The sequence below is a fragment of the Macrosteles quadrilineatus genome, unplaced genomic scaffold, assembly GCF_028750875.1.
Source record: "Macrosteles quadrilineatus isolate MER2022 unplaced genomic scaffold, UCM_ALF_1.0 Scaffold_2__2_contigs__length_208266976, whole genome shotgun sequence".
NCBI lineage: Eukaryota > Metazoa > Arthropoda > Insecta > Hemiptera > Cicadellidae > Macrosteles > Macrosteles quadrilineatus.
In genome coordinates, this window is record NW_026542595.1 from 126454344 (window position 1) to 126478544 (window position 24201).

General features: G+C 35.1%; 1 protein-coding gene across 2 annotated transcripts; it reads left to right on the plus strand.

Moving 5' to 3' along the window:
• The first annotated feature begins 306 nt into the window (after positions 1-306).
• LOC128987912 (delta-like protein D) lies at positions 307-23655 on the plus strand. 2 transcript variants are annotated; one of them, XM_054409003.1, is made up of 9 exons: positions 307-425; positions 14117-14294; positions 15676-15795; positions 16336-16396; positions 17629-17759; positions 19339-19399; positions 21234-21364; positions 22406-22542; positions 23094-23655. In XM_054409003.1, the coding sequence occupies exons 1-9, from the start codon at positions 318-320 to the stop codon at positions 23208-23210; spliced, it is 1044 nt and encodes a 347-aa protein (XP_054264978.1). In that variant the 5' UTR covers positions 307-317; the 3' UTR covers positions 23211-23655. The 2 variants fall into 2 exon arrangements, with proteins under 2 accessions (XP_054264978.1, XP_054264977.1); XM_054409002.1 differs by lacking the exon at positions 307-425 and adding an exon at positions 13175-13359.
• The last annotated feature ends 546 nt before the right edge of the window (positions 23656-24201 follow it).

Consider the following 24201-nt stretch of genomic DNA (forward strand, 5'->3'; position numbering starts at 1 on the left):
CCCTGGTCACTGGACTACTCCTCCATAATGAACCCTGTTCACTGGGGTACTCCTCCATACTGGACCCTGGTCACTGGGGTACTCCTCCATACTGGAGCCTGTTCACTGGGGTACTCCTCCATACTGGACCCAGGTCACTGGGATACTCTTCACTGGGCCTCTTAGCCCTAAGGTCCACAATGGACCCCTGGGCCATGGTCTGGGGTACTCCTCCAGACCGATGATGCAACTGATGACCGTGACCTTGGAGGTATTAGCAGCTGAGGTGAGTGTCCTGAGTACAGTTAGACGTAAGTGGCTCAGGGGGTCAGCAGACGATGAGCAGTTCTCTCTTGATGATGAAGTCGGTATGTTCTCTAGCCCTGGTGCTGGGGCTCGTGGTGCTCGTAGAATCTGCTAAGTACGTGCCAAAGTGGAAGAAACAGGTCAGATAATAGGCCTATTATTTGTTTATGTCTAAATGATTCATATGATTTTATAAAGGTTTTAGTGTATGTACTAAATTAAAGTCGATGTATTCTCCTCCAATACAAGGAAACTAACAATAATACCGTTATTGTTATTTTAATAAAGTAACTAATAAAACTGAATTTTTTTAACAGAATTAGAAAAAAAAGTTATCATTTGTATAAGGTTTTAGTGTTTTTTTGGGAGGAGTCTTGTAACATTTTGTATACGGTTGTTGGATAGGATATGTAAAATCATTCTAATATCAGAACGATTTTTCAAAAACAACTTTTTATAAGTTACTAGAAGTTGAATACACAGTATCATCGGCAATTGCAGATTAACTTGTAAATGAGGGTGGAGCAGCAAAACCACTTTTTTATACAGAATATTTTTTATGTTATGTGAAAAAGTTGTCTTGTGTGGTGTAATATAATTTTAGTTAAAGAGTTATCAAATATGATATTGATATTCGAATCACCCAAATAACGGAATGATATCCATACAAAGACGAGCTGTGCTCAGTGACGGGGTTGAGGACAGCGTATTGAGTCCTATTAAAGCTGCTATAAAAACCGTAGAGAATGTTTTAACACAACCAAAATTACACAGTTATTAACCAAAACTAGACAGTTTTTACACTTACGACCAAATAAGCTTATATGTTTGCACCCCTGTTTCCTTTGCTTCATTGTCTATCAGCTGATTTGCATTGTTAAACAAATTGTTACATAGTTATCTAGTGTTATTGGAATTTTTTAGTATGCAAATACTCAAACATTGTGCTTTTGCAAGCTCAAAGCGTATTGCAGAATAATAGGTCAAAAGTAAATCCTTGGTATTATACCAAGGAAGGTTTTTATGTGTGATTCTAGTACTTAATAAATCAACTATATTTATTGACTAACAATTTAAGGAAACCTATATGTAGGAAAAAAGGAAAAGCTGTTGTAGACCTACAACACAAGTCATACTCTGTTTGAGCTTGCAAAAACTTGCTATCTTGAGTCTTATTTACAACTGTTTATTACGGTACTTATTACTAGCTCAATGTTACAGGACATCATTCACAGAAGTTTAAAAAAAATTATAAAAAATAACACCAGTAACATTGTGGGTTCGTTCAGACCTAGACACCCTGTAGCGTCATACATTTAACGGTTAAACATATTCAAATTTATACAATAAATAAACTACAATTTTCCTAATATCATTAAAGTTAATAAATAACTATGCAACAAAGTAAAGAAAACATCGATGCCAACATAAAAAGCAATTTTGCCATTTAACAGTACTGTATCTCACAGTTATTCTAATTTTGCCTGTGAACAAAATAGAATTCCATGTATTTTCATAATCAAGTAATGAAAAAAACTACGTTTTTAAATAGCCAAATATATTCTTAAACATTTTGTGAATACGGGAAAAGAATTTAATCTTGAGCTGTACTCAAACCTTTCGGAGTCAACAGTTTTGCAATCGACTGACACACGTACAAACACGTACTACCGAGAGATACATATTTTCGTTATACCTACCTTATTTTACATATAGATAGATACCTATTCTCGTTTCCTATTTTTTGCTCCTGAACGCAAAACTGCCAACATTTTGATAATCATACGTAGTACTGACTAAACTTTATTTTTGTTTATGATACTTTTATGAACGATATATATATATTTAAAGAAGGCTTAATGAAATTTATGATTTTCTGTGTCACACCTGAGTTTGACGCTTTATCTCACAATATCAAAACTCACATTTTAATGTTACCTATTTGGACCAATGTTTTATTTGAGTTGTATAATTTCTTGACTAATTTGTATTGTTTGTACAAATAAATTATGATTTCTAATTGTTCCAGCTATTTAATACAACCATTTAGTAACAAAAACAGTTTTGTTGTGACGAACGGTTAGTTTATTGTACAGTAATACCTTTTCATCTTTACATAGCACCCATTCATTTGTGTTTGTATAACAATACACACACATATCTGCTAAACCCTCAAATAAGTGGTATGGTGATATCAAAGACTAACCAACCACAATAGTAGACCTTTCATCCCATTGTACATTTTGAAGCTCGGCTTTCGTGTCTAGTTCATGTCCGGTGACACTATGGGCGTTAGTGTTGGACGAAATTTTGTTTGTATAATTTTAAAGTTAATTTAATGATTCGTGCTTTACTATTTGGTTAAATAACTAGAGTATGAGTTATTGTTTATGATTATATAAAGTTTTACCTTGTTAAACGAGGTTTTAAATGACTGACATAACAATTATCAAATTGTAAACAAAACACGACCTCTACCGTGGACCGGACCAGTGACGTAGCCAGGATTTCTAAAAGGGGGGGGTGACAGACCGGGGGGGGGGGGGGGTTGAAGGGTAATTTGAAAGTGATTCCGTCAGAAGGGGGGGTCCGAGGGTCCTCCCCCGAAACATTTTCGGAAATATAGGCCCTAGAATGGTAAATTGATCAATAATTTGTCTTTGTATGTCCAGGCGTATTTTAAAATATGTTAATTGAGATATTTTGAAGGATATTTTAGTGGATATTTTTTGTCTCTTATTACTAATTTGCTACGTGTTTATAGTTCATTTCTGTGAAAATATGAAATCGTTATACATTATTAATCTAAGTACTGTCGTGGAGAATTTAGATTGCTGCTAGCTCATCAATGCTGTGACAGTTTCAATGACCTCTCAGACGTCTTAAGACGTCATTTTCTTAGTGATAGAATAAGTTTAAAATGAGATGAAGATTTAGTTGGAACATAATAGCAACTCCCAAGGTGAAAGTTTTGTATTTTAGTACAATAACGATACACCTAACCTGAAATTATTACATTTTAAAGAATTAGTTTTCTCTTTCCTTTAGCCACCATCACATTCAAAACATCTTCTGTGGTACAGGATAATGAATAGCCGGACAGAACTAACAATAAAATATTGCTGACTTCAGCTGTTACATAATAGTCCGGGGGCAAACTGTATTCCGTGGGATTTTTTGTGAAGCAAATGTGTGACTATGTGGAATCTCTTTATTATATGTCACATAATGGTGTAGTACCGGGTGTTTACCCTCAAATTGCGGGGTTTGGTTTTTATGACGTCGTAAATCCAAGATGGCCGCCATGTGTGACATCTATTCACTAAATTAATAATAACTCTTTTCAGAGTAAAATAATCGAATTTTAATTTACACCATTGAATTCAGCTCAAAAAATCAAACAATTTGGTGTTTTGAATCATTGCTCTATGACCATTGGTTACCGAGATATTGAAGGCGGAAAACACAGAACATTGTCGCCATGTTATCCTTATGGGGAAAAAATAAAATTGTATATCTAGCTTATTACTCAGCATATCTTAATAATAATTGGTATGTGGCTTCATTTAGTAGAGATCTACTTGATTATGGCCTAAAATCCCCCATTTTTACATTTCCGTGGCAGCAAACCTGCATACTAACTTCCAATGTTATTCTTATGGAAAATTTTTTGCATGCTTGTTCATGAACATACTTTGAGAAATGATTATGTGTGGCTCCATTTTAATTATTTATTGAAGCATTTGTAATTCGTTGAGTATACAGGTCTGCTGCTACGGGTAGGTCTGCTATAAACAAATTATAGGTATTAGCAAATAAAATAAATTAGACTATAGTTGTGAGGCATATGTAATTTTGTAGGATTTTGAATTAAGCAATTGTATGATTGTTGGCGATTGATAGGTAATGACATGTAGAACCGTGTACTACCGAGTATTTTGTCTGAAAGTGTGGCCAAGCTGGTGTTTTCGGTCGCCATCTTGGATTCGCCATATTGGATGTTAATAACTTTTTTATACAATGCTAGTGTTGTGACACATCATTTTGAACTAAATTTTCAAGCTGATTTCAATGCTGAAATATGTTTTTAAATATATTTTTTCGTTTGGAAGATATATTTATACACTAGGTTAGGCAGCCCACAAGTGTATATTTTCTATAGGGTATCTGTGCTATTTTTATACGCCCATCACTCACCTTAGCTACATGATAGTGAATATTCCAACCAATTAGTTGACTGTGTAAGGTGATAAATTGAAATATTAAGTAGTCAACAGCTGTTGCAAGACTTCAAATTCCTTGCTCAACACTAGATTTTAATTTTCTTAAATTTTAATTAAATTTAATTTTTTTATACTGACGCTTAATTTGCTTTAAAATCTGAACGGAAGGAGGTAAACTAGTAAAGTCATATATATTATTGAAGGGAATTTAATTTTCTACAACCCTATGCCCAGCATTTATTTTTTGGGTGCATAGTTTGAGAGGAAACTTGTCAAAAAGAACAAAAAAACATGAGAAAAAAATGTATTTTTCCGAATTTACAAACTTTTGATGGCAAATAACACGAAAACCATACAAGATATCGAAAAATAGTAAATTACAAACTTGCTGGAAATTTAATAAGCTTTCATTTTGTATATTAGCATAATTTCACTTGGACGCATGGTTTCCAAGATATTATCAAAAAACCAAAAAATGGTACCTTCAAGCCCCCCCCTCCCCCACAGCACAAGGGCTAGAGGCGGGGACTTTTGGTATGTTAACCTCCTAACTATACTAAACAAAGTTACGAAGTCAGAAATTGTGTTCCAAACATTTCCCTCTATACCCTTTCGTTGCCTGGACTAAATATTATAAATGTGAAAGTTTGTGTGTTTGTTTGTTTGTTTGTTTGAAGTTCAATCACGCATAAACCACTGGACGGATTGGGCTGAAATTTGGCATGATGATAGCTTATATTCCCGATTAACATATAGGCATATTCTTATCTCAAAAATCCTTTCGGGCTCCGCCCCAGTGGCTCTGTAATTCTCCATGTTAACCTTATGAGTATTCATATTTAAAGGGAATTAAAGACTTTAGTCAGCTGTTTCAACTAAAAAAGTTGGTTCTATGATATGGAAAAGCATTAAAAAGTTATAAGATTTACCAACAGGGTGCAGCACTATATTTGTTTTGCATTTATGAAAACAGCTAATTTGAACTACGCAGCAACAAAAAACTGTGATTCGCAATGAGAACTGTTAAAGTAGGATTGTTACAGTTATGTTTATGTTTTTCATTTCATGAATAATTTGTGATATTTTGTGAATTGTTTATAATTTATTTTTCTCTATTGTTTAGGTGAAGTGGTAGAAAATTATGGCTATGGTAGATGTGTAATACTATAGAATACTGTAAATTTAAAAAAGCAAATTTTATCAAACTGTGTCCTCCCTTATTGCAAACGCAAAGCTTGAGTATAACTGCAATAAGCATTTTATACTTATATTCCAACCCCGTACGAAGGACGGGTACTCTGCTAGTTAATATATAGATATGAGGAGTTTACTTGTATGGTATAATGTACCAATCGTAATAGATGAAATGATTGAATCCATTGCTAAACAGCTGCTTATTTGCTATAGCAGAATTGAAAACAAGCTCATTTTGATAGGTTATCTATACACAAAACCTTATTCGTTTTCTAGTTTAGTTTGTTAATTAATGATGCATATGACGAAAAATATAGTTCACCACACGGGCAATTTTCAACTCTCGCTCATTTACCGACCTCGGCTTTGCCTAGGTCGTAAAACTTGACCTCGGGCCAAAAAGAGTCACTTGAGGTCCTAGTGATTAAATATTCTAATAAGATAATTGTTTTGACGCTAATATGCAGTTTGTAACAACTGTAAAAAATAAAGATGTTTGAGTAGCCGACCCTGTAAGTCAACATAAAGTTTAAATGAGTGTTTTAAAGTTTGTTTGATATTTATGCCAATGTTAGTAATTAACAATGTTTAATATTTAGAAAATCATAAAAAATCTTACTTTAATAAAAACAATTGTTATTGTAGGCGTACCACTATCACACACTGTACACTACTGCAATGTCTTGTTTGTGTTTTTATGCCATATATTAGGGTCTTTTGTGTTATATATTCTTTTGTGTTCCTTGTTCACTTATAATAAATCAACATTAACAATTCATTATAATTAACAAGGGAAATCTAATTTTTTAACACCTTTTACAACTAAAATTAAGTCTATTTGAATGATTAGCCAGCTGTACACTTTAATAACCCCAGTATTATGTATTCGATATTGTTACTTATGCATTGTAATTACATTTTAACGTTGGACAATTTTAGGAAAGGGTTTGTCAATCATTAAATTTTAAGTTGTTATTTCATGACAACGTAATACGTACCACTTTATAGTCCAGGAGCTGAGGGGGGTTGAGCATGCATGAAAGTAGTACGCAATGTTATTGCTGATTATTGTAATATGGACTGTGGTGATCAAAATTACGTATGTCGCCTATTTCAAAAGTGGTCGATAAGGTGGGGGGGAGGGGGCAAACATGGCGGTTTGCGCTATGCGTTAAAACGCTGATAGTTCGAAAACGGTAAAAGATAGAACATCTGTTAAAACGTCGTTGTAATCCTAAAAATATGGACAACAATAATGGTCATTGGGTCCGAGGTCGTATCTCTATAAATAAACAAGTTATTGTATAAAATATGTAAAAATGGACTTTTCGTGTAGATTTTTTACCGAAAGTAGAATTAATTTGTGAATGTCGCAAAGAAGTAATATCAAATATCTTTGCTGATACTTGTAATATGGACTGTGGTGATACAAAATACGCATGTCGCCTACTTTTCAGGTGGTCGAGAACTTGGGGGGAGGGGGGCAAAGATGGCGGAACGCGCTATACATCGAAATGACTGTAGCTCGAGAACGGTACGAGATAGGACATCGGTTAAAACGTAGTTTTAATCCAAAAAATATTACAAATAGAAAAGGTCATTGGGTAAAAAGTCGTATCTTAACTAATAAAAAAGTTATACTGTAACAATAATAAGTTTAACAAAATCTACATCGTACAGCTATCTTTTTCGAAAATCGTATGGATTGTTGATAAATAATAGTGTAATTACTTAATTACTCGGCTATGTATTAACTAGATGCATTTTCTTATGAGAAAAAAATATATTATTACGAATACATATGGTTTAAAATGTAAAACACGGCCTCCAAACGCCTTGGGGTTCGTCCGTTAGGTTGCGTTATAATTGCTGCTGTTTTTAAAATAATGATTGCTTGTATTTTGTATTTCATTATACACTGAGTATATAAATGAAATAATGATAAATAAATAATCAAACAAATAAGATAATAATTAAATATGAAATATAATATATAGTAGTTTAATTCCATTGTAAATATAAACACCATAAACTTTAAATTTCTTGACCGCTCTCATGCATTAATTATATATAGATGTATATACATTTGTATAAAAGAAAATATTTACAATTTTTTATTTGTATTACAGGTGCTAAGAGAAATTAAAAAGGTACCTATTTAAATTCAACAAATAATATGAACAACCAGTGTAATTGTTATGGATAGAATGAAGAGATTTGCCGTATTTTTTATTATAAGGTATTTACTTTTGTAGTAATGTTTTTTATTTCATATAACTGTATTAAATAAGAATCTGTTACATAATCATATTGTAATAACCTACAACATTATAATAATTAAAATTGGATTTGTAGTGGTAGTCTGTATTATGCATTTGATTGCGGCGAAACCCCAAGTATTATATGTAGTTTGGAGGCCGTGTTTTACATTTTAAACCAAATGTATTCGTAATAATATATTTTTTTCTTATAAGAAAATGCATCTAGTTAATACATAGCCGAGTAATTAAGTAATTACACTATTATTTATCAACAATCCATACGATTTTCGAAAAAATAGCTGTACGATGTAGATTTTGTTAAACTTATTATTGTTATAACTTTTTTATTAGTTAAGATACGACTTTTTACCCAATGACCTTTTCTATTGGTAATATTTTTTGGATTAAAACTACGTTTTAACCGATGTCCTATCTCGTACCTTTCTCGAGCTACAGTCATTTCGATGTATAGCGCGTTCCGCCATCTTTGCCCCCCTCCCCCCAAGTTCTCGACCACCTGAAAAGTAGGCGACATGCGTATTTTGTATCACCACAGTCCATATTACAAGTATCAGCAAAGATATTTGATATTACTTCTTTGCGACATTCACAAATTAATTCTACTTTCGGTAAAAAATCTACACGAAAAGTCCATTTTTACATATTTTATACAATAACTTGTTTATTTATAGAGATACGACCTCGGACCCAATGACCATTATTGTTGTCCATATTTTTAGGATTACAACGACGTTTTAACAGATGTTCTATCTTTTACCGTTTTCGAACTATCAGCGTTTTAACGCATAGCGCAAACCGCCATGTTTGCCCCCTCCCCCCCCCCACCTTATCGACCACTTTTGAAATAGGCGACATACGTAATTTTGATCACCACAGTCCATATTACAATAATCAGCAATAACATTGCGTACTACTTTCATGCATGCTCAACCCCCCTCAGCTCCTGGACTATTAGCATTGCTCTGCATTTTACCCAGAACTGAAAGAGTAATATTTTTTTTTATTACAATTAAATAATATCTCATGAACTGCCATGCTGTAATAGCTAGTTTCCGGCGTAGGGCTATGGGAGTAATAACACCCTGGATGCCCCAAACTCGTGCCGATTATTAAGTATTGTGTGAACCCAAATCAGCTATTATTATTTCTTTTTCTTCGCCTCCATACTAGGTACATGGCTAAAACCTTCTTTTGCCATGGTGTTAGCATCGCAACTACTGAGCCACAACTGAACAGAAAATAATAAATATTCAGGCGTGAATAATATTCTAATTAATAACTATAAACTTTTTAAAACCTCATACCATCAAAAGAGTACTAGTTGGAGCAAGGTAATAAGAAAAAAAACCTATAGTTTACCCAAGAATTGAGAGTTTTAAAGCAGGAAAGAGCTAAAGACCACCTACAGTGACAGTTCCATGTGACGTCAGGCCTCTGCCAGACCATAGGACACTATACATACAACATACAACCATGATATGAGTCATGATGACATACTGTTTTTTTGGTCAGATATTGTAGAGATTTAAATCATATACATTGTATACTTATTCCCATACTGATGGGTTGAGGCGTTCGAAATTTATGGGACTTTGAAATCTCAAATTTAGACAACTTTCTTCACCCAGAAAATCATATTTTCAGTCTTACAGTATTTTCAATTAAATTCTCAACAGTTGATACAATTTGTCCTCTTGATTTAATGTTTAAAGGTATTTCAAACCTACATCCTTATTCCTTATAAAGTAAAATTCAGAGACATGCCGGGAGACAGCTATAGTGTAAGAGTTCCTTATCTATTATCAGGCTCATGTAACCTATATCCTTGTCCTTCTACTGTCTGTGCTGTAGTTTGACCAAGTTCATACAGCACAGGTCAGTTTCATACAGCACGGACAGGATATAGGAATATTCTCAAGTCATTAAACAAGCCAAGTACAGTTTAAAAAAAAAATAAAATCGAAGATGCAGACGGAGACTCCAGAAAATTGCGGCACATCGTAAATAAGGTTGCAGGACGTCCAAGTAGGAAGGAAAAATTCCCAATAGAAGCATTCTGCGCGCACGATGGCACTGCCACCTCTGTCCAGATAATAATTGTATGCAATAATTTAGATTCAATTTAATTATTAATTAAATTAATTTAATTATTAATCATTCCCTAAGACTTTTGAAGCATGGCTTTGCATAATTCCATATTCACTTGACATTTCCCACCCACCAACTTGCCTCCACTTCCTCTACGTCGTGGACCTGTTTCCATCATTCCCTAAGACTTTTTAAGCATGGCTTTGTATTATTCTATAGTTACTTGACATTTCCCACACTCCAGACCTTTTGCCCTTGCAACTTGCCTCCATTTCCTCTACGTCGCGGACCTGTTTCCATCATTCTCTAAGCCTTTTTAAGCATGGCCTTGTATAATTCCATCGTCACTTGACATGTCCCACACTCCAGACCTTTTGTCCTTGCAACTTCCCTCCACTTCCTCTACGTCGTGGGCCTGTTTCCATCACTCCCTAAGCCTTTTTAAGCATGGTTTTTTATTATTCCATTGTCACTTGATATTTCCCACACTCCAGACCTTTTGCCCTTGCAACTTGCCTCCATTTCCTCTACTTCGCGGACCTGTTTCCATCATTCCCTAAGCCTTTTTAAGCATGGCGTTGTATAATTCCATCGTCACTTGACATGTCCCACACTCCAGACCTTTTCTCCTTGCAACTTCCCTCCACTTCCTCTACGTCGTGGACCTGTTTCCATCATTCCTCAAGCCTTTTTAAGCATGGTGTTGTATATTTCCATAGTCACTTGATATTTCCCACACTCCAGACCTTTTGCCCTTGCAACTTGCCTCCACTTCCTCTACGTCGTGGACCTGTTTCCATCATTCCTCAAGCCTTTTTAAGCATGGTGTTGTATATTTCCATAGTCACTTTATATTCCCCACACTCCAGACCTTTTGCCCTTGCAACTTCCCTCCACTTCCTCTACGTCGTGGGCCTGTTTCCATCACTCCCTAAGCCTTTTTAAGCATGGTTTTGTATTATTCCATTGTCACTTGATATTTACCACACTCCAGACCTTTTGCCCTTGCAACTTGCCTCCATTTCCTCTACGTCGCAGACCTGTTTCCATCATTCCTCAAGCCTTTTTAAGCATGGTGTTGTATATTTCCATAGTCACTTTATATTTCCCACACTCCAGACCTTTTGTCCTTGCAACTTCCCTCCACTTCCTCTACGTCGTGGGCCTGTTTCCATCACTCCCTAAGCATTTTTAAGCATGGTTTTGTATTATTCTATAGTCGCTTGGCATTTCCCACACTCCAGACCTTTTGCCTTTGCAACTTCCCTCCACTTCCTCTACGTCGTGGACCAGTTTCCACCACTCTGATACGTCTCAGGAAGCAAGTGATACAAAATATGCCACAGAACATGAACAAGACGCAAGTGATACAACTTACTACGAGAGAGCTCAATGACGAAACTGACGAAAAATCCAACGCAAAACCTGGTACATATATATATATGTATATATATGTATATACTAGCTGTTGTACCCGTGCTTTGCAACGGGAAGAAGACACAAAATACAAACATTTTGATCTTTACATTTGTTGTATAAAATAGTTACACATATAGGCTACCACTTTTAGAAACAAAATTTGGCTGCACTTTAGTATCTGTCCTACACTCATAACAATGAAAAATATCGATATAGGCTATGGATTATTCTATATATTCATTTAAATTAATAGTACTGTACCCTGTCAGTAAACTTTATAACTTGTTAATGCGAATTTAATATCACAGAACCAACTTGTGTATTTGAAACAGCTGACGAAATTCTTTTATTCGTTTTAAATATTACTCATAAGGTTAACATGGGAAATTCCAGAGCCACTGGGGCGGAGCCCGAACGGACTTTTGAGATAAGAATGCGTCTATATGTTAATCGGGAATGTGAGCTATCATCACACCAAATTTCAGCCCAATCCGGCCAGTATTTTCTGCGTTTACTTGTCACAAACATACATCCATACATCCAAACTTTCTCATTTATAATATTAGTAGGATTAGTAGGATATATATATATATATATACCATAATACCATATAACCACACTACAAATTTAATTCTACAATATACGGTACGTAGTTTTATCCAAACAAACGATCAAAAACCCCGAATGAAATTTTTAATTGACTTAATAGTCAATGCATATAAGCGAGTCTTATCTTTCGATGCAGATTAAATAATACAAAGGCAGAGGAATGCGCGAGACCAAGGACAATGTCACGGCACGGTTGCTATAGAAACGACGCAACGAGAATTGCGCGCCAACGTCAACTTAACGCCGGACTGTGTAAACACGCCGCGTGTGTAGTGTTCGACGGAGCTATAGTACTTTCAGTTGGCAATACTGGCTTCTAGCCTCGAGTGAGGTGGTTCAACCATGAGAAGCGCCTCAAACTCCTGGGTAATCCCCGGTTAGCTCCTCCCACTCTGCCCCCTATCCCCACCTAAAAGACGAGCAAGTGGTAAGTCGGTCGGGAGGATTGACGACAAGTTGGTTTCTCGAATATAATAATTTAGTTTTACAGGCCGGTCAACTGGACTGACGATGAAATAACTTGTCGACGTACTGGTTTTCAGCATTTATCTATTTAATTAAAAAAGACGGTCTAGTGGCCAGACGACAAAGTATCTTGTCGGTCTACTGGTAGGCTCCCGGTTGTCTTTACATTATTAATATTTCAAAATATCTCTCTTTTATATTCATGGCCGAATTGTTACTTTATAATATTACCTTACCAAGACAAAGACAAGATTATTTGTTTCATCTAGTGCATAACGTTCGGATTATTTGGATAACAACTAGTATTTTAAAATATTTTAAGTTCATTTTTTAGTACTTTAGAAAAACCTAGTAGTTAAGAGTCTCAGACGTCGATAAAACAATAAATACGATGTAGTTGTGTTGTAGATTGTGCAAATGATGTAGTTTACACTTTTGTCCTCGTGTAAATGTATGTTTATAATCAATTATGACTATGATACTGCTTAGATAGATCTGTTGCCATTTCACTGGCTCCTAAGTCCTAAAACAGCTGTATTTTCCCTAATCCCTATGAAGTAGTCGACTGCAATATTTGCAACAGCTGGGAATCGATCTCATCCTGTTGCTTGTTGCTTTTGTTTCCTAACCTAAACTCTAGTCTTGTCATTTTCTCTAATAAACTATAACATAAATATCTGTTTATGGGGAACAGCAAAGTGAAGAAACAGTGTATTGAATGTTGTTTTGAAATAACCGAAATAAAAAGCCCGTCAATAACATCAGAGCCATCCGAAACTTATGTTAAATACACGGTAAGTCAGTTTGCCGGTTAACAGGTTGATAGACCTTTCCTGTTGTTTTTTCTTAGTTTTAGAGTTCTTTATAGCTTACATTTATCTAAAACAATAAGTGTTCATCTTCCTATTCAATGAAATCTTTTGCCCTAGTAAGGCCTACATATTATGTAATATACATATTAAGCTATACCTATGTAAGTCATATATTTCAACAGTCCAATGTTGAACCCTAACACATCAAGGCTGCACTTTACTTTAGGTCCCACACTCATTCCAATTAAAATATCAATCGATATATCGTTTGGTTAGTTAGGTAAGGTTAAACTAACCTAACTAACCAAACGATATATCGAATGAAACAATCGAATAATCAATATTTTCATTCGAATGAGTGTAGGACCTAAAGTAAAGTGCAGCCCACATCAATAGTCAAATAATAATATCTTTGTTTCTAAATGTAATGTAATTCACTTATAAACAAAATACCGTAATCTTTATGATAGTTTTATTGTATTTTCTTTATTCCAACATTCATCTCCATTCTTATGTAACAAACCAAAATCTCATCCTTTCAAACTGTTTTCTGTTGTGTTTGTTAAATGTTACGGTATTTAAGCCATCCTGAGTTGTACTGATTTGATTTGAAAGGTTGTAAAATGGAGATGTCCTTTGAAATAAATAAATAAATAAGACAACAAAGGAAAGAAGTACACAAACTCAGGGTAATTGCAAACAGAACTGTCGAATGTTTAAAACCTAAATTGTCTCGTAGGCATGTGAGGTGCCTGCTAGCCAGAACGAGCACAGTCACTACATCTGTGATGACAACGGAGATGTAAAGTGTCTTCCTGGCTGGACAGGTGATCTGTGTGATGTCCCCATCTGCCGTAAAGGCTGCGACCCACTGCAGGGTTACTGCAAACGTCCTGGGGAGTGTCGCTGCAAACTAGGTAGTCTATTTTGATTTAATTTTAATTGTTAATAGACTTCGGACTCTGCTAAGTTATTGACTAACTTATTGAACTTTTAGTAAATGGTCCTGGCCAAAGACCTCATTCATTCAACATTCATTTTACTTTAAAACACACACACACACACACACACACCCTAGTATGTCGGCATTGTCTAAATGAATCTCACCTGTTGGTCAACTGCCAGTAAGGTTCATTTAGGCTAGAGCCTGGTCTTAGTTATGTGATATAATTGCAAAACAAATAAAGTTTTAGCGTTTAAAGAATGTTAAAAAACACTCAGAAAGTTAGAAGCAGATGTTACAGTTACAGACTTCGATTAGACTCTAGGCCAAATGGGTCAATTGGGACAAAACTCCATCTGAATGATAACAAAATTGAATACAAAGATAGGCCTATACAGAAATAGTAGGCCTACCTTACAAGATAGCGTCACTAGATAGATTAATCATCACCCAAAGATTGATCGACACTCAAATAAACTCACCGCATTATGGACCCTATCAGCACACATTGAAATACTGTAGGCCTATGTACTGTATACCCTCTGTAACTGATAACCATTAGGTACCACAAACTGCAAAAAAGTACAAATAAGTATGAACTATAAATTTTTGAACTTAATTTTTCTTGCCAATATTTTCCTAATTGAAGTTATCAGATTGGAGATACAAATATAGGGTTCAGATAGTTGGAGATATAACCTTGTACACTTGTAAATTTTAGTCAATATTTGATTCAATCTTCTATGTATTAAACTTTTGTAAACCCCAAATAATGTTAGCTTTCTATCAAAGAAGATAAGGCCTGGTTACACAAATTATGTTGAATGGATCAAATCTAACAGTAAACCACACTCTGTCAGTGGACCAAGAGCGCTAGCATATCAGTAGGCCTACTAGGCTTGTCGCTCTTTGTACAGCATTTTATTTTTATGCAAAACATTTAGTCTGAGTCATTAACAGTTCTGCTTGCGTATAATTGTAATTGAAGGTTTGATTTGAGACGTCCGATTTCTAAATCAAAATAGTAATGAAATGAAATGAAAAATGTGTTTTTGTGAATTGAAATGATAAATATGTTTGTAGGACTTTCCTCGTTTCATTATGAATTGAATGATAGCATATGAGCCATAAACAAATTTATGATAACCCAACCTAACATAACCATTGCAATGTGATATAAAAAGGTGGCCTCCATGTAATACAAAAGTACATAAAAAGGTTAAGGATTTATTGTGAAAAATCAACAGAAACCTAAGCAGCAAGCCCAATTTAACAAATTTCTTAAAAACTATAGGTTATGAAAATTTAAAAGTGTTTTAGACTAAGTTACTTAATAATGATGTTTTTTATTTCAGGGTTTTATGGTGAACTCTGCAACAAGTGCATTGCCTTGCCAGGTTGTCAACATGGCTACTGCAATAACAGCTTTGAATGCATCTGTGAGGAAGGCTGGGACGGGCTCTTCTGCTCGGAGCGTTAGTACAGCTTTTATTTTTCTTTGAATATGTTCACTGATTGTCATTTGTGGTTTATTATTTCTCAGTAAGAGTAATATCAATTTGTCGCTCTGTTTGAGCTAAGAGCAGGTAGTTTGATAACATCACAGGACATTAAAAACTAAAAAGTAGGGTACAATGTAGCGATTGACGAGAGGTTATTATTATTAGGTTGTATCTTGTTTGTATATTGCTATGCTAAAACACTGCAGATTGATAGCCTATTAAGTTGATTGAGGAAATTAATTGTAAGAGTCTGAAACTGTACTTTATAGTTGCCCTGTATTTTCTTAAGTTTCTTAGTTTTAATGTTAATATTCCTCATCTTTAGAGTGTATTTTTTGGTATTTTAATTGTAGTTTATGTACCTTTCCTACGCTATGTATATTAACTACGGTACACCATGTTTCGAGAGTTAAGGAAACTCCTTGCATTTTCAAATGACTAACTATTGACATTGAAAAATCTTGTGTGCTAAATATTAGTAGGCATTAAATAATAAAAATAAAACATTTTCAGCAATCTGCCGTCTGGACTGCCATGCTACCAGGGGTTACTGCGAATATCCCAACGAATGTCGGTAAATATGTAAACTAGAAAATAGTTATAAGAATTCAACAAATTTTGTGTTAAAAGTTGAAATGTTACCTAGATGTTATTTGTGTAATTTGTTTGCTACTACTTTAATTGAAACTGATGTTTCTGCGATGCCATTTCACTAATTTACTGACTAACCAATTATTTTGATTCAATTGGTTGTAGTAAAAACAAACACTGTATGTATGTAGGAAACCCTAACTCAATAAAACGTCTCCATTATAATAAATTATTGTGTTAAGTTATTCTGGAATGATGAAGGTATGGTTTGGTACACATCGTATCGTTATCTTCTCTAGCTAGCTGCCAAAGGGTATATGCCCGATTCAAGTCCTAAAAATCTTTCAGTATGACATACTTCTGATCGTAATAAATCTGGACTTAGGTTGATAACCGCCTAGATGTAGCAATGATAATGCAGATGCTGTCGTTTAGAACACATTGAACCAGTTCATTTTAAGGTGCTAAACATTCCTCCAAACACTAACACCTCTGTGAAAATGAACTGCTGCATTTCGTCTGAAACGTCATCTACATCATCATCAGCTACATCTACGCAATCGTCAACTGAAGAACAGGATTTACCACTTTCCGGAATGGAAACCTAAAACAAAAAATGCTTGTGGTCATTTAACCTTAATAAAATCTTAAATTAATATTTTTTAAAACTTGTCTTTGTAAAGCCAAATCGGAAAGTGATAGTGTTCACAAGTCTTTAAGCTATCATGATCTCGAGTGGAACATGGAACTATTTCTTCTTGGTAGTTGGATTAAACACTTGCAGTCTCCCCGATATGGCAGCTCAAGCATTAAATGGTTACCAAATAGCCGAGTGGAGTAACTAAGTGGTTATAGTGCTCACCTCCAGTAGTCAGGAGGTTCCCAGTTCATGAGAAAAGACGGACACTATTTGATGATTTGAGACAGGACCCAGCTGCCTTTAACTATTGAGCCATAATTGTCCCTTGAAGAAACAGCTGATATTATGCAGCTTCAAACTAAGCTACTAGGTATTGTATCTCATTCACTCCACAGTCTACACTCATTCTTTACTCATCTTGTCTTTAAAATGCACACCCTAACGTGTTGGCATTGCAGAAATTCAATCTAATCTAAAACAAATTGTTTTGGCCATTTAAGAAATCTAAATTATTTTTAGGCCTAGCACCATCTACTCAGTGTGCAAAGTATACGTGTTGTGTTGTGATGTGGCAGGTGCCGCCTAGGTTGGTCCGGAGAGACATGTAAGGACTGCCAGGTTTTGCCCGGATGTCAACACGGATATTGTACTAAGCCTCTGGAGTGCCGCTGCAAACCCGGATGGACGGGAATACTTTGTCAGTCAGGTAAGAAAATGTAGATTTTAATTGTGAAGGATAACTATTTTAATTTTAGTTCATGGGCTTTTCCTACACTATGTGTTTGACTACACCACGTTTCGGGAAGTAAGGAAACTCCTACCGTTTCCAAGTGACAAATTAATCTACATTTACCTAACTACCCTATCTAGCCTTACCTAGGCTACCTAAGGTTTTTTCCTCCACATTGATTAGCCTAAATTTTATTTATACATAACCTGAAAAAAACAATATCCAAAAACATAATGAATCTAAAACCAAACACAACTATACTTATCAGTCCTAAGCCTACAAGCTGGTCGGAAAAAACACAACACACAGGCGGACAATACCTTTTGATCACTTCCACTAACCAAACTTATTATACTTATTATACTATTATAATCCACTGCAATACATTGCCGAGGTCACAAAACAGTTGCACGCGCAACTGGTTTGCAACAAAAATTGTAAAACAGTCACACGCTGGGCCTTAATCTTGATTCCAAAAATAGTTATCATGCACCCCCTTTATAAAAAGTAGGCTATTGAAACCTATTTTGCACCATTGTGGGTAGACAGGATTTTTGAAAATTCAAGTGGAGATGGGTCCCAAATTAGTGATATGACTTTGTGGTGAATCTCAGACAATTAGGCATACAATTTCCCTTGGCCATTACAGTAGAGTCCCGCAAACTCGGCACTCGATAACCCGGCAGTCTGGATAACTCGGCCATCACCTGGCTCAGAAAATTAGTGATATTTCGAGTCCGAGTTAAACATGGACTCAAGCCAGCTCAAGTAAAATCATTCACAACTCGTACCAAGGATTTTTGTACTATATCTGATGACTTAATACTGACTTGTAATATAAAAGAAGGAGGTTAAAACGCTTAAAAATTGTATTGTCCTTATTTTTAACCCTAGTTCCTGATAACCTGGCATTTCACAAACTCGGCACCCTTCCAGTCCACATTACGCCGAGTTTGCGGGACTCTACTGTATTATCATTTCTTAGGATAGTTCAGCTTCACAATTCCCATTTCTTAGATCCAATAGAATTTGGCTTTGACGAGATGTATATGCATATTGTTGTCTTTTATTTGTCGTAGATGTTTGTGCAAACGTTTAATAACACGTGCTACATACCGGTAGGTAACGACAACATTTATTAAAAGTTACTTACAGTTAAATTGTTTGACTTAGTAATTAATCAAACACGAAGAATAATTATCCAATTCCGCAACACATGTTCTTCCTTCAAGCTAAATATACTAGAAACAAAATGTTTGTAGAACTAAAATAGAGTAAAAGCTTTAGTTGTTTTAAAACCGTTTGGATCAATGATAACATACCATGTTGTCAAAAAAAATATACCAGATTACATTTCAGAATCCTTTCACAAATTGATGAGTTGTGAACACTGTTGGCTTAGAAGCACAGAAATGTCCAGATAAGTGACAGAAATGTTTTATTTAAGTTTTGCCTTACAATTATTTTAGTAAAATAACATACAATGTTTTGTCAAGGTTTCTTAAAACTCACAGTTCTCTTATGTAGGTTTACATCATTCTTTGTTATCTTTCAGCGATTTGCGCAGAAGGATGCCACCGAGAACATGGCTACTGCCGTAAACCTGGCGAATGCAGGTAAATGCTCACACTCTTAATCATAACATGTACGGTTTAACTTGCCTGTTGCCTTTCATAAATTGATTTCATTAATTGATCTCCATAGACAATGCATTATACACAGATCAGTTGTACTTTAGATACAATTAGTTGATGAGTGATCAATACTGAACTGTTAGGTTTACTAAATAGTTTTCTGTGTGGTCATAATATTACTGTGTGTAGTAGCAAATAGAAAAAATGTGTTTTTTAGTGAATTTCTCTAGTGGGAAGATGCTTTTATAGGTGCTCTGGTAAGAGCTAAGCCCTGACCGATTTACTTTTTCATTTTGATGTCCCTGAAGCACAATTTGTTCAAATCTTTGGAATGACTGAAATCAACTGATAGACAGTTGAATGTCAGAATTTTGGATGCAACTGTAACTGAACTGTGACGGAACTGATGAGCCTGGATGAACCTTAAGAGTCCTTTGAGCCTATAGGTTATAACTCATAAAACAATTACAAAAGTAGGGAAAACATTTTTAATGTCACAGTGCACTGGATATTTGAATTACAATCACTTTGGTATTTGAAAAATATTTTGAGATGGTAAATAACTCTTCAGTGGCTGTTTGAAATCAACTAGGGATGGACGAGATTGGATATTTAGTTCAAGACAAGACAAGATGAGATTTTTTATTTCTCATAAAATTTTGAGACGTGATCGAGACGGGATTTCCCTTCTCATACATAAGGGAAATGCATGTTTGACATTTTGTAACATTGTTAGATACTGTTTAAATACAAAAATAATTAAAATTGGCAAGAATATTTGAAATCTTTTATTAAAAAACATCAGTACAAAAAATGTATATTTATTACGCCTTACTTATTAAAAATAACGCTTACGCTTAGGAAACATGGTGATATCAGATAGAGTTAAACTTATCCTAAAATAAAATCAATATTAATTTGTATAAAATACTTACTTGTTTTGGCTATGTTTACAGTAGTAAAACATGCCTTACACTGCTTAAAATCAACAAAACTTCTCACATGATAAAACAGTTAAAGTAATATTATTTACATGTAAAGAATTAATAAAATAAGAACGCCTTCGCAAAGGAAACGCAACTACAACACTCTCCTGTATTGCGGGTATTGCATGGACTCTCTGCAGGAATGTTTTTTAAGTCTTGTCCCAAAAAAATCTCGATCAAAAAAATATCGTCTCGTAGAACAAGATTTAAAATTACCAAAAATTTCCAAAATTTCAAGACTTGTCTATCCCTAAAATAAACAAAATTAACATTAGGCTACTCTTAGGGCGGGCAAATCCAACAAGGTAGTTAGCCTCTGTTGACTCCCTTGGAAAACAATTATAAAATCACAAAGAAATTATCTGATATTATAGTGCACTTGATACATAAATTACAATCAATTCGGTATTTGAAAAAATATTTTTCCCATACAGTCGTCTGATAAAGTGTCATTCCTTGCACACTGCTTTTATTAGGCACAAAATATTTAGATATAGGCCTACCCTTGAAAATAAGTTGGCAACACTTAAATATATTATGACTGTAGAGTTTTTGAAAGACTGATCCTTAAAGTAAATGAAGGAAAACTATAATCTGCAACGCGAGTGCAAACAGGCTGCATCCGAGAAACTTCCCACACTCGCCTACGGCTTGTGCGTAAACATTTCTCTAATTTGCAGCAAAGTGCCACTTCGCCCGCTAGTTATACAAATAACTATTGGATGATAAAAAAACCCTTCAAAAGGTGTTTTAAATAATCTGAGATGGCCACATGCATCCAAGGACTGACTATTAAGATTGGCCAACATTGTAACAATGTGTTTGTGTAGATGTAAAGTGGGATGGTGGGGCAAGAACTGTGACCAGTGCTACGCCTACCCTGGATGTCAGAACGGAGACTGCAAGAGACCCTGGGAATGCAGCTGCAAGCCAGGCTGGGGTGGAATGCTGTGTGACCAGGGTGAGTTGCCATGTCATGTGTCACAATAGTTGGCCCTAATAGGAGTTGTTTGCTTATGGTCTGTAAATAAAGTCAAAGGTACTGTAATAGTGTTGCCAACTGTGGCCGCCATAGTAACAAACACGCAAAGAGTTTTCTAAATTTATAGAGTACAAGTGTTAAGTTGACCAGTGTTTCCCAACATGTAGTGGTACGCAGAGGTCAGTGTAGTGGTATATGGTGAAGTTTTAAGAAGGGAGTTTTATGTTACCATTGACATTGTTAGTAAGGTGTGTGAGCATTAACAGCCATCACAACTGTGTTTATTCAGTAACACTTTAGGAAGAGGAGAAGATTATTTTGATAGTTACACATAAAATTGGCAAAAGCTAAGTGGCCGGTTGAATTAATAACCCTTAAAAAAAACGAGCAAAAATATAACTTTTGCCCTTGGTGCTCAAGTATTCCTCAATTGCAAAAATAAATAACCTTTTTGGAAAAGTTTGGCGCTGATTTTTTTTACCTCTCCCAAAGAAACTAACTCGCGACATTCTCCAATTGGCTTCTCTAATCTACAATCAGTGTGGACAAATGGTCTTCGGCTATTGGAGACAACACAAAATCTTTTCCTACAATAGCATCGAAACACCTCCCGAGATTGCGGACATCCACATAATCTCCTGCAATAGTGGAGACATCTTACATTTTGGGATCGTTGAAAATTGCGGACAGTTGGAACAAATTCCATCCTGTGAAAACCCCAAATTAAATTTATTTCCTCCCATAGATGGGGAAAATATATTTCTCCTCATTTCCGGATCCACTGATTCCTAACAATTACCTCCATGTTACCAAGGGGTGTGCAAAACATTTTTTTCTTGTGAAGTGTTACCCAAGTAAAACAGGTTTGAAATCACTGGCTTAGACACTTAAGATTAGTCCCTGGCCTCTAATTTTCTCTGGTAACGTAGCTGAACTCAATTCCTAATAGACAGTTGTAAGTGGAAGTTTGGTTATTTTACTTTGTTTGATAGAGAACTTCAACATGTATATTGTCCACAGAGTTGACGTACTGTGACAACAACACTGATGTGTGTGAGAACGGCGCTACTTGTGTCAGTCTGGCAGAGGAGGATGGCAACTACCGGTGCCTGTGCGCCGATGGATACACAGGTCGCAACTGTGAGGTGCAGAAAATGGTGAGTGTCGGACATAGGTAATAATTCAGCTTGTAATGTGAAATTCTCATACAGCATATGAATGCAATAAAAAATGCCCATTCCAAACATTATTTTTACCCATTTTTTTACTTCCCCCATTCCTCATTTCCTCCCTGTTGTAACTTTTTCCCCTTTCCTCCATTTTCCTACTTTCCTCCGTTTTTCATTTCCTCTTTTTCCCTTCCATCCGTTTCCTAACTTCCTTTTACTTACCAGGTGGGATAGTTCGACTCTACAACATATATCATGCAACACCATTCAATTAGATTTCTCTAGATTTGATTAGGTGTTACACAGGTAACACCTAATATAACACCAAGAAAAAGTATCTAAAATGATTTGGATTTTAAATTTTACCGAATTACCAAAGGCCGATTTCCCATAGAAATTTTTATTCACATCTAGCAACTGGTTTCATAAGTGATTAACTACATTTACCAACAACTGTAGGCCTATACCTAAGTGATAGGGTATTTACAATTTTTTTTTCAATGAATAAATAACTCTAATTTTGTGGTGATTCTGTTTAGGTCCTTGGAGGAATGGTAAATTCCACAACTTCCACCTCAAAACCTACCGAAGCTTCCACTTCAGCCCCCGAAGCTTCCACCGAGGAGCCAGACGCAATCAACGAAGCCGTCAAATAATGCAGCACTTGACACTATTCTATACTAATGTGTGTTTAAAATCAGTTGGTTCCACTAGTAATAAACTTTAATATATTTAATATATTGCTCAACATCTCATTGATAAAGTATTTCACTTATTGTTAACACAAATAAATAGGAGGAATAATTGATATATTTACCAAGGTCACTATGGAGGTTGATACATAATTGTAGCCAATAAATATTTTACTAACTTTTCATGTAAACATGAATAATTCGCCGGTGCCAAAGACATTCTTTATTTTTGTATAAGTACAAAAGACTTAAGAGCTTATATTTATAATGTTTAGGTTATTTAACGGCACATGTTTTTTAAGCACTATGTAGTATTTATTTTTAGATCGCTTTTTATTTATTTCCTATTATTTATATACTGTTAGAGTATTAATATTTATTGCTTTTTGTGTATTTATATATGAAACTATTATAATAAAATGATGATGTAAAAATGGTCTGTATTTATTCTGAATCATGGTAAAAACTAAATAAATGGTTTTGTTGTAAATAAATGCTTAAGACACTGCAATTGGTTGTCTTATACGACTTGACTGCAGTGCTCGATTTGTAAAAAATGAGGTGCCGGAACTGCACTGTGTTTTAATGTGATTTGTATATTTATCTATTAGAAAGACAGGTACCGGAACTCCATTCCGCCGCGTTCCCCCTCAAATCGAGCACTGCCTAACGGCATTTCCATTAAAATAAGTACATTTCTTAATTTTGTTATTTGGGCAGTATGGTGACTGAAGGAGGAGGTGCCGGTTGGGACATTAAAAATCGCTTGAACAAAGCAAGAGTGGCATTTGCACAGCTGAGGCCAGTTTGGAGAAGTTCTGAAAGAAGAAGAAAAACTAAACTCAGAATCTTCAACTCAAAATATTAAGTCTGTCCTCCTTTACGTCTGTGAGACATGGAAGGGGACAAACACGAGCAAACGCAAACTGCAGACTTGTGTTAATAAATATTTTAA

Excerpts from the sequence above, each read along its gene's own strand:
- LOC128987912 (XM_054409002.1), top strand. The coding sequence starts at position 13,249 with ATGGGGAACAGCAAAGTGAAGAAACAGTGTATTGAATGTTGTTTTGAA. Across the intron at positions 16,397-17,628 it reads GAATATCCCAACGAATGTCG|GTGCCGCCTAGGTTGGTCCG; the intron begins GTAAATATGTAA and ends GTGATGTGGCAG. Across the intron at positions 22,543-23,093 it reads ACTGTGAGGTGCAGAAAATG|GTCCTTGGAGGAATGGTAAA; the intron begins GTGAGTGTCGGA and ends GATTCTGTTTAG.